The sequence below is a fragment of the Budorcas taxicolor genome, chromosome 10, assembly GCF_023091745.1.
Source record: "Budorcas taxicolor isolate Tak-1 chromosome 10, Takin1.1, whole genome shotgun sequence".
NCBI classification, from domain to species: Eukaryota; Metazoa; Chordata; class Mammalia; order Artiodactyla; family Bovidae; genus Budorcas; species Budorcas taxicolor.
Genome location: NC_068919.1, coordinates 69837934 through 69850590, shown reverse-complemented (window position 1 = coordinate 69850590; position 12657 = coordinate 69837934). Strand labels below are relative to the sequence as shown.

Below are 12657 nucleotides of genomic sequence, written 5' to 3'. Positions count from 1 at the left end.
GTGTGATCACTCACCTAGAGCCAGACATCCTGGAATGTGAAATCAAGTGGGCCTTAGGAAGCATCACTATGAACAAAGCTAGTGGAGGTGATGGAATTCCAGTTGAGCTATTTCAAATCCTGAAAGATGATGCTGTGAAAGTGCTGCACTCAATATGCCAGCAAATTTGGAAAACTCAGCAGTGGCCACAGGACTGGAAAAGATCAGTTTTCATTCCAATCCCGAAGAAAGGCAATGCCAAAGAATGCTCAAACTACCACACAATTGCACTCATCTCACACGCTAGTAAAGTAATGCTCAAAATTCTCCAAGCCAGGCTTCAGCAATACGTGAACCGTGAACTTCCAGATGTTCAAGCTGGTTTTAGAAAAGGTAGAGGAACCAGAGATCAAATTGCCAACATCTGCTGGACCATCAAAAAAGCGAGAGAGTTCCAGAAAAACATCTATTTCTGCTTTATTGGCTATGCCAAAGCCTTTGACTGTGTGGATCACAATAAACTGTGGAAAATTCTGAAAGAGATGGGAATACCAGACTACCTGACCTGCCTCTTGAGAAACCTATATGCAGGTCAGGAAGCAAATTCCCTTTTAGAACTTAATCTATTAAATAATTGTGTCCAAACTAGTTTATTAACGATTATCCATGTTATGTTATAGAAAAAGGGCATAATCCTGGAGGGTCTGAATAGCTTCATCCCCTGACAGAAGCACATTTTCCCTAGTGATGATTTTCTGGGGAAAACTGAAGACATACAAGTAGGCATAATGATCTCAAAGTTTCAGGCTTTCCCCCGTTTCTTTCAATACCCCAGGGCAGCTGAGGTTCTAGGTGGTTCTGTATGTAGCTCCACACTCAAATGTGTAAAGAGGAAATGGTATATTCTATTTGTAGGGAGGAATATAAAATTTCCCTACCATGGAGAAGGATCTCTCCCATCTGAATGCCAGTGCAAAAGAACAAAAAACTTTTGGGTATTATGCAGTATCCAGGAGCTAAATAAAAAGATAGTAATTATAAGAATATCATGAGTCCATTCCCAAGATCAGAAGTGCTTGAATTCTCAAGCAACCACTACTAGGATAATTTGTTTTCAGCTTGATTTTACATTGGGTAGAGGATGGCCAGGAAGCCAAAGTGACATGGGGCCAAGAGAGAGTCCCAGTTTTCAGAGGATATAATGCACATTCCTTCTTCTGTACAAGTGACACTTTCCATATTGACCAATATCATAAATTAATTTTTTTAAAGGAAATGCTTCAAAATGAAAAAGATTGATTCTAGAGATTAGAGATTCTTTTGTATACCTCCAGTTAAATAATTTTACCAGTAGTTAACACGGTAAAGCATCTGCCTACAATGAAGGAGACCCGGGTTAGATCCCTGGGAGGGGAAGATTCTCTGGAGAAGGAAATGGCAACCCACTCCAGTACTCTTGCCTGGAAAATCCCATGGATGGAGGAGCCTGGAAGGCTGCAGTCCATGGGGTCGCAAAGAGTCGGACACGACTGAGCGACTTCACTTTCACTATCAAACTATTTAACTCATACAGAGTTACACAAAAAGGTTAATTTCAGAAAAAGGTAGTATCTGGCGGTCTGTAGATGTGCTGAATGCTGCCACAGCAGAAAACTATAGTTTTCCAGGTCCAGTATGAACAAGTTTGTATTATTCCTAATTAACCAACAAATTGCAATATTTAAATTTAATGGTGCAAAGAAGTTTGTTTTAATAACTCAAAGCATATACATACATGTAATGAATTCATTTCTTTATTGCATATTGCTATTTAAAAAAAATGTACAGTCTCATAACACATACAACATTTTTTTCTTGGTACTATAACAAGTCTTGCACCTAAAGACTAAGTGGTTCCAACTACTAAACTAATAAGATACAAGACATATAATTAAGTTTACAAATTATAATGCTTTGTCTTTTTGGCATTAATTTAAAAAAACAAACAAAAACTTTTAAAATACACACCCAAGAGAGAAAAAGTGGCTACTTACACCAGCACCAATCTAAAAAGTAGGTGTTTTTTTTTTTCTTTTTTCCAACAATGGCACATGGAATGACCTGCACACAGCTTTCGGGGAAAGAAACAAAAAACGGAAATGGCAAAGGAGGCCTACCAGGATGGCCATATCAAAACGAGGATGATTACAAAGGGCGAGAGGAACATGCTACACAAACTTGCTCCTTTATGTGACTCCCTCCACTTGCCCATTCCTTAAACTGGAAAACAAAGCCATTTTCAAAAGTCAGTCCCAAACTCAAGCCAGATCAAATTTCTCCTGCTCTAAATAGAAAAGAATATATATAGAGGCACTTTAGTTAAGGAATAGACAAACCCCACTAGCGTACCCCACTTCTCCTCACCTCCAAGCTTTTCTGAGCGAAGTCTCAGTCTGCATCTTCAACACAGTATACTTGCAGACTTTGATACCTAGGAGCTGGGGGAGCGCGACGTCTGCTATATATTTGTGACTGTTTTATCTGCTAGTCATTTACTTCTGTGTAATATGTAGAAAGTCGCTAAGTTTGCAATGAGGGGGAAGAACGTAAAACCACGGCTCTTGCCAACTCTTAGAGCACTATTTCACAGCTTTCACATAGTGCAGAGACCTTGCCCTCTGCACTAAGCATTATAGTTTATACAAATTATTTTTAAATAGCATGATTCCTATACAGCACACACATTGGTACTCTGTTTGCCCCTTAACTGTCCCCGTTACAGCATAAGCTCCCTAGGGGCAGGGGCTCTGTCTTGCTTACCACTGTAGCCCTACAATGCCTGGCACATAGTAGGTGTTTCAATAAATATTCGTTAATTGACTGAAACTCAATTTAGTGCGTAAATAATGTTCTAGTGCAATAGGACAAACTACTCTCCACAGGAAACCCAACCACACAGGATTGATGGAAAGAAAATAGAGAACCTTAGCCCCCCTCCCCTACTACAAATAAATAAAGCAAAGCAAAAAAAAAAAAAAAAAAAAGTAACAGTCCTCTGTATATATCATATAATTTAAGGATATTAAGAGTTGGTAGGTTAATGGTAAGCATCTATATTTTATTTTCTAATGTTCATTGTTTTTATTCATTTCTCCCTGAGAGCTTTATCTTTTGGACTGAAATTTTACAGGTAGCGTTACTGACACACAATTTAAAATGACAACATATAAACAGCAAACCACTTCAAACATACTTAGAGATAAATAGATCTTGGCATCTCTGTTGGTGGTGGTGGTGACATTTTGTGCATTCACTAAGTGTTCTTTAGTTCAGAAACATTTACAGAAGATGCAGCTTGTCCTACAGAACAGAAAATACCAAAAAAAAAAAAAAAAAGGCACCCCATAAATTTTTTTTTTTTTAATCATTTTTATCCTTTCAGAGAATTCTTTCTTTTAGGTCTTGGGTGGGAAATTTGAAAGTTGATAGTTCTATACTGTTAGGAAAACAAGCACAATATGGTAATTTTGTTCTTTAACAAGAGCATGGATTGCATTTAGATAAAGTAGTGTTCTTTCCAAAAGCAATGTAAAGAAATCATCATGAGTGAGTGCTTGGCAGAGAACTCGATGAAATTAAGGAGGGAAACTGATGTCCAGGTTTTAAACATATAAAAGAACTCTGATTGACATTCTATAAAATTCAGATTGTGCGCAAGATGTTCTCCATAAACATTTACAGACTGCATCCCCACACCAACGTCAGAAATTCTAAGCTGGTCCTGTCAATTACTGATGCAATGCACCAGCATCGTACTTGTCAACTATCAAAAACCATTTGAAATCTATATTTTTCCAATACCAGTTTCACCAATGAAAATAATTTCAAAGTATATCAAGCTTGGAAACCATAAAATATTTCTCAAGCTATATTTATTTATTTTTTGTTTTTCTTTTTACTCTAGGGAATGTCTCCGTATCTCTTTCAGGAGACAGTATTGTGCTTCTGAACAGTCATGGTGTTCGGGGAAAGAAGATGAGCCACACTCAATACGAATGCACACACAAAGGGGTTCTGAGCACATACATAGACATAGACTTTTTTTCTTTTTTAACCAAACATATAGGTCTCCAGACAACACTCAGACTTCTATATACACTTCTTAATATATACACACACATACATACACACATGTTCACACATTCACCCACAGATGAAAGGAGAAATTGCCACTGTTTGGATTGCAAGGCAGTGTAATGAAAAGTTCTAGTCACTTCAAAGGGCTGCTAATGAGCTTTCTAAAAAAGTATTCAAGGGAAATTAGAAGTTAAGTTTTGTGACCGGTCTCTCCCGGCTGCTGTCCGTCATCTGATTGGTGATGCGCTTGCGATTCCGTTTCAGTTTGGAAAGGTCTTTGTCAAACACTTCTCCTGAGCGTAAAGCGGAAACCAGGTCATCAAACTCTCCGCCTTCTTCACTGTTCTCTTTTGCTTTCCTCATTTTCCGTTCCCTTTCACGTTGTTCTTTGAGCTGCAAGATGGAAAGCAACCGCTTAGAGAAGTGTCAAGATAATACTGCATTTTGTATTCAGTGGAGACGAACACTGGATAGGGCAGTGCTGCAGTCACGCATGTCTGTCAATAGCTGCCAATCCCTTGCCTGTCATAAGTGACTGGGATGTGAGGGGAATCAGGAGCAATGAAAAAAATGACCACCACTTTGTAATTAGACTCTCACTGTCTAGAATCTGGGTAAACCTCATGATATCCTAATTTAAAATATTGGTTTCTTTGATGGTATAGACAGATGAAAGCAAATGCTCATCAGGCCACATTCCTGACATCAAAGGCTTATTAGCCTCTCTCTACCATGGATGCCTAGAACCCACTATGCAAGAGTTACAATTATTAAGATCCAAATAATATGCATACATTATATAAAATGTATATATTCAGATAAAAAGGGAAAAATTATCCTAATTCTACCAAGAAATAACCATTATGAACCTTCTGGGGGTATATCTCACCACTATCAACACTTACTTTACACAAAAATGTTTCATGTGGAAACCACTCAGTAAGCTTTCTCACATGAGAAAGACATGATTTTGAGGACTGCATAAATAGTCCATTATGTAGCTATTACATCATTTAGGTTACTTTGCCAACAAAGGTCTGTTTAGTCAAAGCTTTGGTTTTTCCAGTGGTCATGTATGGATGTGAGAGTTGGACTATAAAGAAAGCTGAGTGCTGAAGAATTGATGCTTTTGAACTGTGGTGTTGGATCAGACTCTTGACTGTAAGGAGACTGGACTGTAGGAGATTCCTTACAGTCTTGGAGTGTAAGGAGATCCAACCAGTCCATCCTAAAGGAAATCAGTCCTGAATATTCACTGGAAGGACTGATGCTGAAGCTGAAACTCCAATACTTTGGTCACCTGATGTGAAGAACTGATTCATTTGAAAAGACCTTGATGCTGGGAAAGATTGAAGGTGGGAGAAGGGGACAACAGAGGATGAGATGGTTGGATGGCATCACTAACTCAATGGACATGAGTCTGAGTAAACTCTGGGAGTTGGTGATGGACTGGGAGGCCTGGTGAGCTGCGGTTCACGGGGTCACAAAGAGTCAGACATGACTGACTGAACCGTACTGAACTGAACATCATTTAGAACCAGTGCCCAGCTGGTAAACATTTAGGCTGTCCCAGGTTGAGGCTTTATTATAAAGAGTGCTGTTCTCTCTGTGGAAATGTAGAATTATTTCTTTAGAAAGACTTCTAAAAGGTGGAACTCCAGATCAAAGGATGTGAATATATATTTTTAGGCTTTGCATATAGACTGCCACGTTGCTGAAGAGAAACTTTCTACTGACTCAACTCCCAGCAGCACTCTCGAGAGGGCTTTGATGCCCTCCTCCGTGCCCGCACATCGGAGTGCTTCCTACGCACCAAGGAGATGTAGCAGGAGCACTTCCGGGAGGTGGGACTGGCCCATCACCTGCCCTCTTACCTGAGCCTCCATGCGAGCTCGGCGCTCCTCCTCCTCCTTCTTCTTTCTCATGTTTTCATTCTCTTGTTTGGCTTCTGACACAGCCTGAAGAAACTGATCAAAAATGCCAAAGAACTCATCCGGTTGTATTTTTCCAGCCTCTTCCCCAAAGTGTTTCACTGCTTTAGTAAACTGGGAAAAAGAAGGTTTTAAGAAGTTCAGTGTTTCAAGACAATGTCATGATCACATAAACATCAATCTCTCTTGAGGGGCTGAAGCTCCAACTGAGTCAAATATAACTCGCTGGATTTACCTTTGGCTGCTAAACATATCTAATCGTTTCTAAAGGAAAAAATTTAATACTCCAGCATCTTAGGAAACCATTTATTCTTGTCCACCTCATTTCAGCTTAACATCTGTGATTACATCCTATGACTTCTTATTAACTGAACAGTAGTAAAAAACAAGAAAGCAGAATACCAGAGGACAGAGAGCTCAGGATATAAAGCTAATAGCAAACTCAGCAGGGGTAAGGAAACTCACCCCTTTTAACTTTTCTTTGAAGTAGTTTAATATTTATTGATGCCATATGGTTAATATCAAAATCAGCTGCTTTTCCTAATCATAAATAATGCTGGTATTACTCTATTTCCTGGGCCTCAATTAGAAAACAATCACCGATTACAGAATCATTGAGGCAACCCAAAATTCATGACTGAGAATACAATTTTATTCCAAAACCTTTGTTTTAGTGCCCTCTTCAAGGCAAATCTTTTAGAAACAGCTAAAATGCAAAATATTAAGGGATAATTTTTTTAAAATTAAATGAAAAAATATATACAGTAACGAAACAGCACAGCCAGTGTTTAACATTTCCATTTTTAGCTCTTTTGGCACTTATCTTCGTAATTCGAGATAGTATGCTTTCAAGTGTCTTAGCGTTATTTTGGCCATCCAAATACTGTTCAGTGCCAGTCAAGTTGTTTTATAAGAACTATACCTCCTTCTCTAAGGACCTCATGCTATTAAGCCTAAGCTACAAAGGATGGTGTTTCTAGCTTCAAGGTCAAATGAATTCTCACTCCTTATGCCTTATCAACTACTAAAAAATTTCCAGCTCTTTCATTTTCTTCATAGTGGGAAACTCAGGTTGGGGAGGACTACATAAATACTTCACGGTCTAATTGCTTTTATTTTTCTTGCATTGCTTGCCTTTAATATATAAGTTTCTCTGATGTTTTGGCGATACTATCTACATAAAGGAAATATTTTCTACATTTATGCTTAAGACAATTTTCAATTATACATATATTTTGTATCTTTAAATTTATAATAATATTCACTTTTCACTGAGGCATCCTCAATCTTTTACTTATTTGGAGCTATTGTATTAGAAACTAAGCTCTTTAGGGAAAAACACAACATTCTTCACACACCACACACAGTGCTTTAGCTTGCTCCATGATTTTTACAAGCTAATTTCTTAAAGTTCTGGTATGAACAAAACAGCAATAGATAGCCTACAACTGCATTTCAAAAGCACTCAAGTTCATGCACTTCAAGCCATCCTGAATGATCTTTTTATCTAGGAATTCTAGTGATGATGAAGTCATGTATATTTTGGTCTTGGAAATCTGAAGAAAACTCGTCCCAGACTAAAGTTCCCACACTAAAACATAAAAAAAAAGTAGGGTGTGTGTAAATAAAAAATTAACTGTTCACTGGATTCTTAGGAAAATGTCTGAGCCCTTGATGAAGTAGGTACTGTACTGTCTGGTTTGGGGTGGGGGCCATCACAGTGGAGGCTGCTAACACCAGCTCACTGGTTTCAGTCAGGGGTATCAGGTAACAGCAGTCATTCAAACATATATCGTCATCTGTTTATTATTTAATAACATTGGAGGTGGGGTTTCATGCTGAAATGAGCCAGTGTATCTTAACACAGTCTGCTTCTGAACTTTAGCCAGTGTGTATGTATACTTAAAAACAAAATCATCCATATCTACAACTGAAAAATGAGAATCATTACTCAAGTTTCAAGGGCAAGAGTCAAGTTTCAAGCAAAGAGTGTTGTCACAGCTGAAAAATGGGCATTGTGGACACACTCAATACGGTAGGTGGGTAGCTGCTTGCTGTCATTTATTAACAAGAAGAGGATGAGAGAATGTGCATGTGAATATGAATGTGTGTGAATTCTGGAAAAGGAAATAACGAGAGAGAGACTGTGAGATGGGGTAGTGGGATTTTAAGGTGTTGACTTTTTGTCAATGAAAACTTTTCCTTTATAGGAAAACAAGATTTTATAATAGCAAAATTCATTTAAAAAGTCCTATTTATACCTTTTGCGATGAGGCTGTGAGTTAAAGTGCCTATCATTTAGTAAGTTCTTCTAGAGATTTAAAGAGGGAACACCCTGTTCTCCTAAGTCTCTTATCTCTCTTGTAAGGAGAGCATCTTACACGTTTCTGAAGCACAAGGCCTTGGCCCAATAATAACCAAGAAAAAGCTATCACAGTATTCACTGGTTTAACACCGTTCAGATACTCCAAGTTCTTACTAACCTAAAGACACGTAGGCCAGTTAGAAAGTGTGTGTTTCAATCGGTCACAGTCCTAGAAATGAAAGAGTAATTGTCATACCTGAAAGTACCAGCCCTGTCAAGCAATACTCAGTGCGCAAGGGAAAACTTACCAAGTCTTTAGCTTCTGCTAGAAGGTCTTCAACGTCAGAGAAGCTGAAGCTGGCTACAGTGATGAACTGACTGACAACAGACACAAACTTATCTCCGGGCTGTGAGGGCTGAGACTTCTGATATTCCAGCTCCTTAAACACAGGGAATGGATAATGTCAACGCAGGCTTCAGATGCAGATGCACCTTGTTTCATTTCCCTTATGCCTCAAATTTAATAAAAGTCAGAATGGCAAACACATCAAAATTACTGCAGAAACATCTTATGATAGTTCATGTCCTGCTCTGCTTCTGCCCACCCTGCCAGAGTCATGCCCATGTGTGCAAACACATTTGCAAAATGCAATTTAACCAGTCATCTGAGTACTTTATTGGTGTGGTTTTTGTATACTGGCTTTAGAATGTAAGTAGATTAACATTTGGATAAAATTCATAGAAGTTAAATAATGGAAAGCAAGTTGGATTAAAAGGGTTTGTGACTGAAAGCAAGAGAATTTGTAGATATTCTGTGCTCAGAACTCTGGTGTCTTGATTTTTTCCCTTTTTTCTGTATCTGCCAAGTCTACTTATTTCCTAAGCTATGCTATCTAGGTCAGTAGAATTTCAGCTGTAGCGTTTGGCACCATAATGCCATTTTTCTTCTCATCCATACCATTCGGGTTTTATGAACAGGCAGGTAGAGGTATTAGTGTCGTGTTAATTAGCCATCCTCTCCATTACCATGGTGATGGACACAGCTTATTCAAATTTCATTTCAATAATAACAACTTAAACCATTGCCAGATGCATTTTCCTATTTCATTCCACTAAACCTCTATGAGTGTTCAATTATTATGCCAATTGTATTGACACATAACTTGAGGTTCGGAGGCATTCTTTGCTCAAAGTCAAGTAGCTGATAAGTGATTCAGCCAAAATTTGAACTCAACATCTGTCTAATTCCAGGGTCTTCTGTGTATCTATTGACTTATTCTGGATCTCTATTTTCTTCCATACCTTCTATGGCAGAGAGTCTAACAAGCAGGAGAGTAGAGGTCACAAGCGGTTTCAGCTCAACCACTGACTTGATTTTTATCTATGTCAAGTAGCCTGGGCCTTAGTTTCTTTACTCATAAAAGGAGGGCAATATACATATTACCAGGGGAATCAAGTGAAATGAAAGTGGAAACTTTTATGGAACTTGCTCTGATGAAAAGAAATTGCCACAATTCTAGTACTTGGGCTGGTAAGGGAGTTTTGTGTGTGTGAGGTGCAGAGATGTGAAAGCAATTTTAACGTGTTTCATGAATATATAATTTCATGAGAATTCCACCTTTGATACCTTTCCAACAGTACGACTGACTTGTGCAAAGCACAGTTGGGACACATGAATATTTGGACAGGTTAAAGTCTGCCCCCAGTATTTCCTCCCTCTTGACATTTAAGCTGCCGGGGGTAGGGGGAAGCTGCTGTAGGCCCTTCCTATGAAGAGTGTGTTACAGTGTACATGACCCAAGGGCTAGGGAGATTTCAGCAAAATGACCTTTAATAAATCCCTCAAACACACAACTTCCTTGGGACTCCTGTCTTATGCCTTGTTCTGAGCTAGCTCAGATGCAGGGCTCGGAGCATCCATTATCAGACTTTAGGGCTGTCATAGCTGCCATGCTAGTCTCAAGAAAGCTTTCCACTGGGAGGAAATACAGCAGAGTGAAGGCTATAAACAAGCTTTGTCCCAAACCGCCCTTGTCCTGTTCGGCCTGTGAAAGCCTAGGACCATGTGCCACGTTCCTTCATAGCCTCCCAGCTGCAGGGGCTGGGAAAACAGTGCACTCAGTTCATCTCCTGCACTTTTTAAACAGTGGCCTACCCACCACGTCTTTCTTCTCCCTCCCCCCAAAAAAGGGAAAAAGAGAAAACCTCACATGCTCCTTAATTTATTAAAAACAGAAAAGATTAGCGTCGTGACTTTAATTTGTATTAGAGCTTCTTTAATGATGCCAACTACTTTCTATGGCAGTTTTACAAGCAGGAGGAGGGTCCCTTTGGTGTTACGCGTTAAGTTGATCTGTGGGGAACCTTCCCGAGCTGCCTGTAAACCAGCCTCCTGCACCAAGGGCCAGGCCAGAGCCCTGTCTGCTCTTGGGAGCGAGGCTTCCAACCCTAATCTGTCTCCATCTTGGTGACAGTCCCCGTGTGGTACCCATGGGGCACTGCACCCTCAAATCAGGGTTAAGGCCAGGGGCTCCTCTTCCTCCAGCACTCTGACCTGCTTTCCTTCTATGGAGCCCGGGCTCAGGTCATCTCGTAGACTTGGGACGGCTTCCCTCCTCTGTACCTAAACTCACTCTCTCTCCTTCTAAGCCACAGCTCGAAGTTCATCTCATCTAGAAGAGATACTTCCTCTCACACACGCCAGCTATTCCCTAAGGCCCAGGCTAACCTAAATCACCACCTTCCTTCGAAAGGCACCTTTGTCGTCACTTTACAGGAGGTAAACTGGGATGCCTGCTCCTGGCCACTGTAACATGTGGAGGGCAAGCATTCTGAGTCATTGTGATCCCCTCACCTTGAGAATGGACTGTACCCTCAAAGTGCTCACTGCATACTCCCCAAAGGGCCAACGCCAAGATGACAAAGTTCCACTGCTCTACTGAGAGTGAACATTTACCAAGAGAACAGGAGCACTGAGTAAACCCTGAGGAGTCTCTAGCCCAATCCACTGTCACAAGTCCTACGTCACAGACGGGAAAGTGGTAGAACTCTGGTCCAGGGTCCCAGCTCCCGTGATGCCCGCTGCTGTGTCGCCAGGCTGAACACAGTCTGCCTTTGCTTCTCTGTTTTTGCATTTTATTTTTAATAGTAAACGTTTATCCCGAGCATACCAGCATGCCAAGGCAACTGGCAACTCCTCCGCTGGACACCAGTAGTGACAAGACTAGGAATTAGAACAAGAAACAGGTACTCACCATCTCTACTGCTTTCAGGCCACTTCTCAACATGCTTATTTCTTTGTCCAGCTCAGTCATGCTGTTGTAAATGGCAGCATTTTAGTAACTAACATGGGACTTATACTTGTGAATTAACTGTACGATGAATTTAAATATTTCATTCTTGGTCATCCACACTATTTTAAGTGTTTTAAAATTCATTTTAAATGCTTAAAATTCTCTTCAGCATTCGGATCTCACAGAAAGACAGCAACATTTTAAACTTATATGCGATTATGTTTCTTGTTTTCCATAGCCAGCAGGTATGAGATATATATATGTATGTGTATGTGTATATATATATGTATGTATATATATGTGTGTATATACACATATATATATGTATGTATATGTATATATCGGTTAAAAAGGACAGAATAGAAATATGACGTTTTAATCTCACAAAAATCTCACTTAAGCAAATTACTGTATGTAGAAATAAATTTGCCATGTGTGACTTCCTTTGGACAAGGGAAAGAAAGAGCTGAGGCACAATCATGTGTGTGCTGTGCTCATCATTACTGTATTGCTTTTCATGAAAACTCTGATAGTATGAGGGCTTCCCATGTGGCTCAGCTGGTAAAGAATCTGCCTGCAATGCAGGAGACCTGGATTCGATCCCTGGGTTGGGAAGGTCTCCTGGAGAAGGGAAAGACTACCCACTCCAGTATTCTGGCCTGGAGAATTCCATGGACTGTATAGTTCAAGGGGTCGCAAAGAGTCAGACATGACTGAGTGACTTTCACTTTCACCGATAGTATGAATATTACAAGGTGATAGCCTACATTTCAATCAAAAATGATTTTTCTTAAAGTTTCACTAACTAGTTTTCATTTTTGTTGACTTTTTTTTTAAAACAAAGTTTCCTAGACTTTTCTCATAATGCTTTTTATTTGATGGCTTTAAACATGAGAGATTATTACCATTCTCACAGAGAATTCACATGTAACAAATTCACCAATACTTCATTTACCTTCACATTTTAATTTCATGTCTTACATCATGGTACATTTTTCCCAAACTCTAAATTAGGCTGCTCATCAGATTTTTC

The 12657-nt window shown here is 39.5% G+C and overlaps 1 protein-coding gene across 1 annotated transcript in view; it reads right to left on the bottom strand.

The window, feature by feature from the left end:
* Nucleotides 1–3974: 3974 nt before the first annotated feature.
* The window catches only part of DAAM1 (dishevelled associated activator of morphogenesis 1), a 127173-nt gene continuing 118490 nt past the window's right edge, over nucleotides 3975–12657 (bottom strand). Inside the window, exons 23-26 of the mRNA XM_052646284.1 lie at nucleotides 11586–11646; nucleotides 8640–8771; nucleotides 5970–6140; nucleotides 3975–4488 (exon numbers count right to left, since the gene is read on the bottom strand). Coding sequence (XP_052502244.1) covers nucleotides 4279–4488; nucleotides 5970–6140; nucleotides 8640–8771; nucleotides 11586–11646 — 574 coding nt within the window. The 3' untranslated portion in view covers nucleotides 3975–4278. The remainder of the gene's footprint in view (nucleotides 4489–5969; nucleotides 6141–8639; nucleotides 8772–11585; nucleotides 11647–12657) is intronic.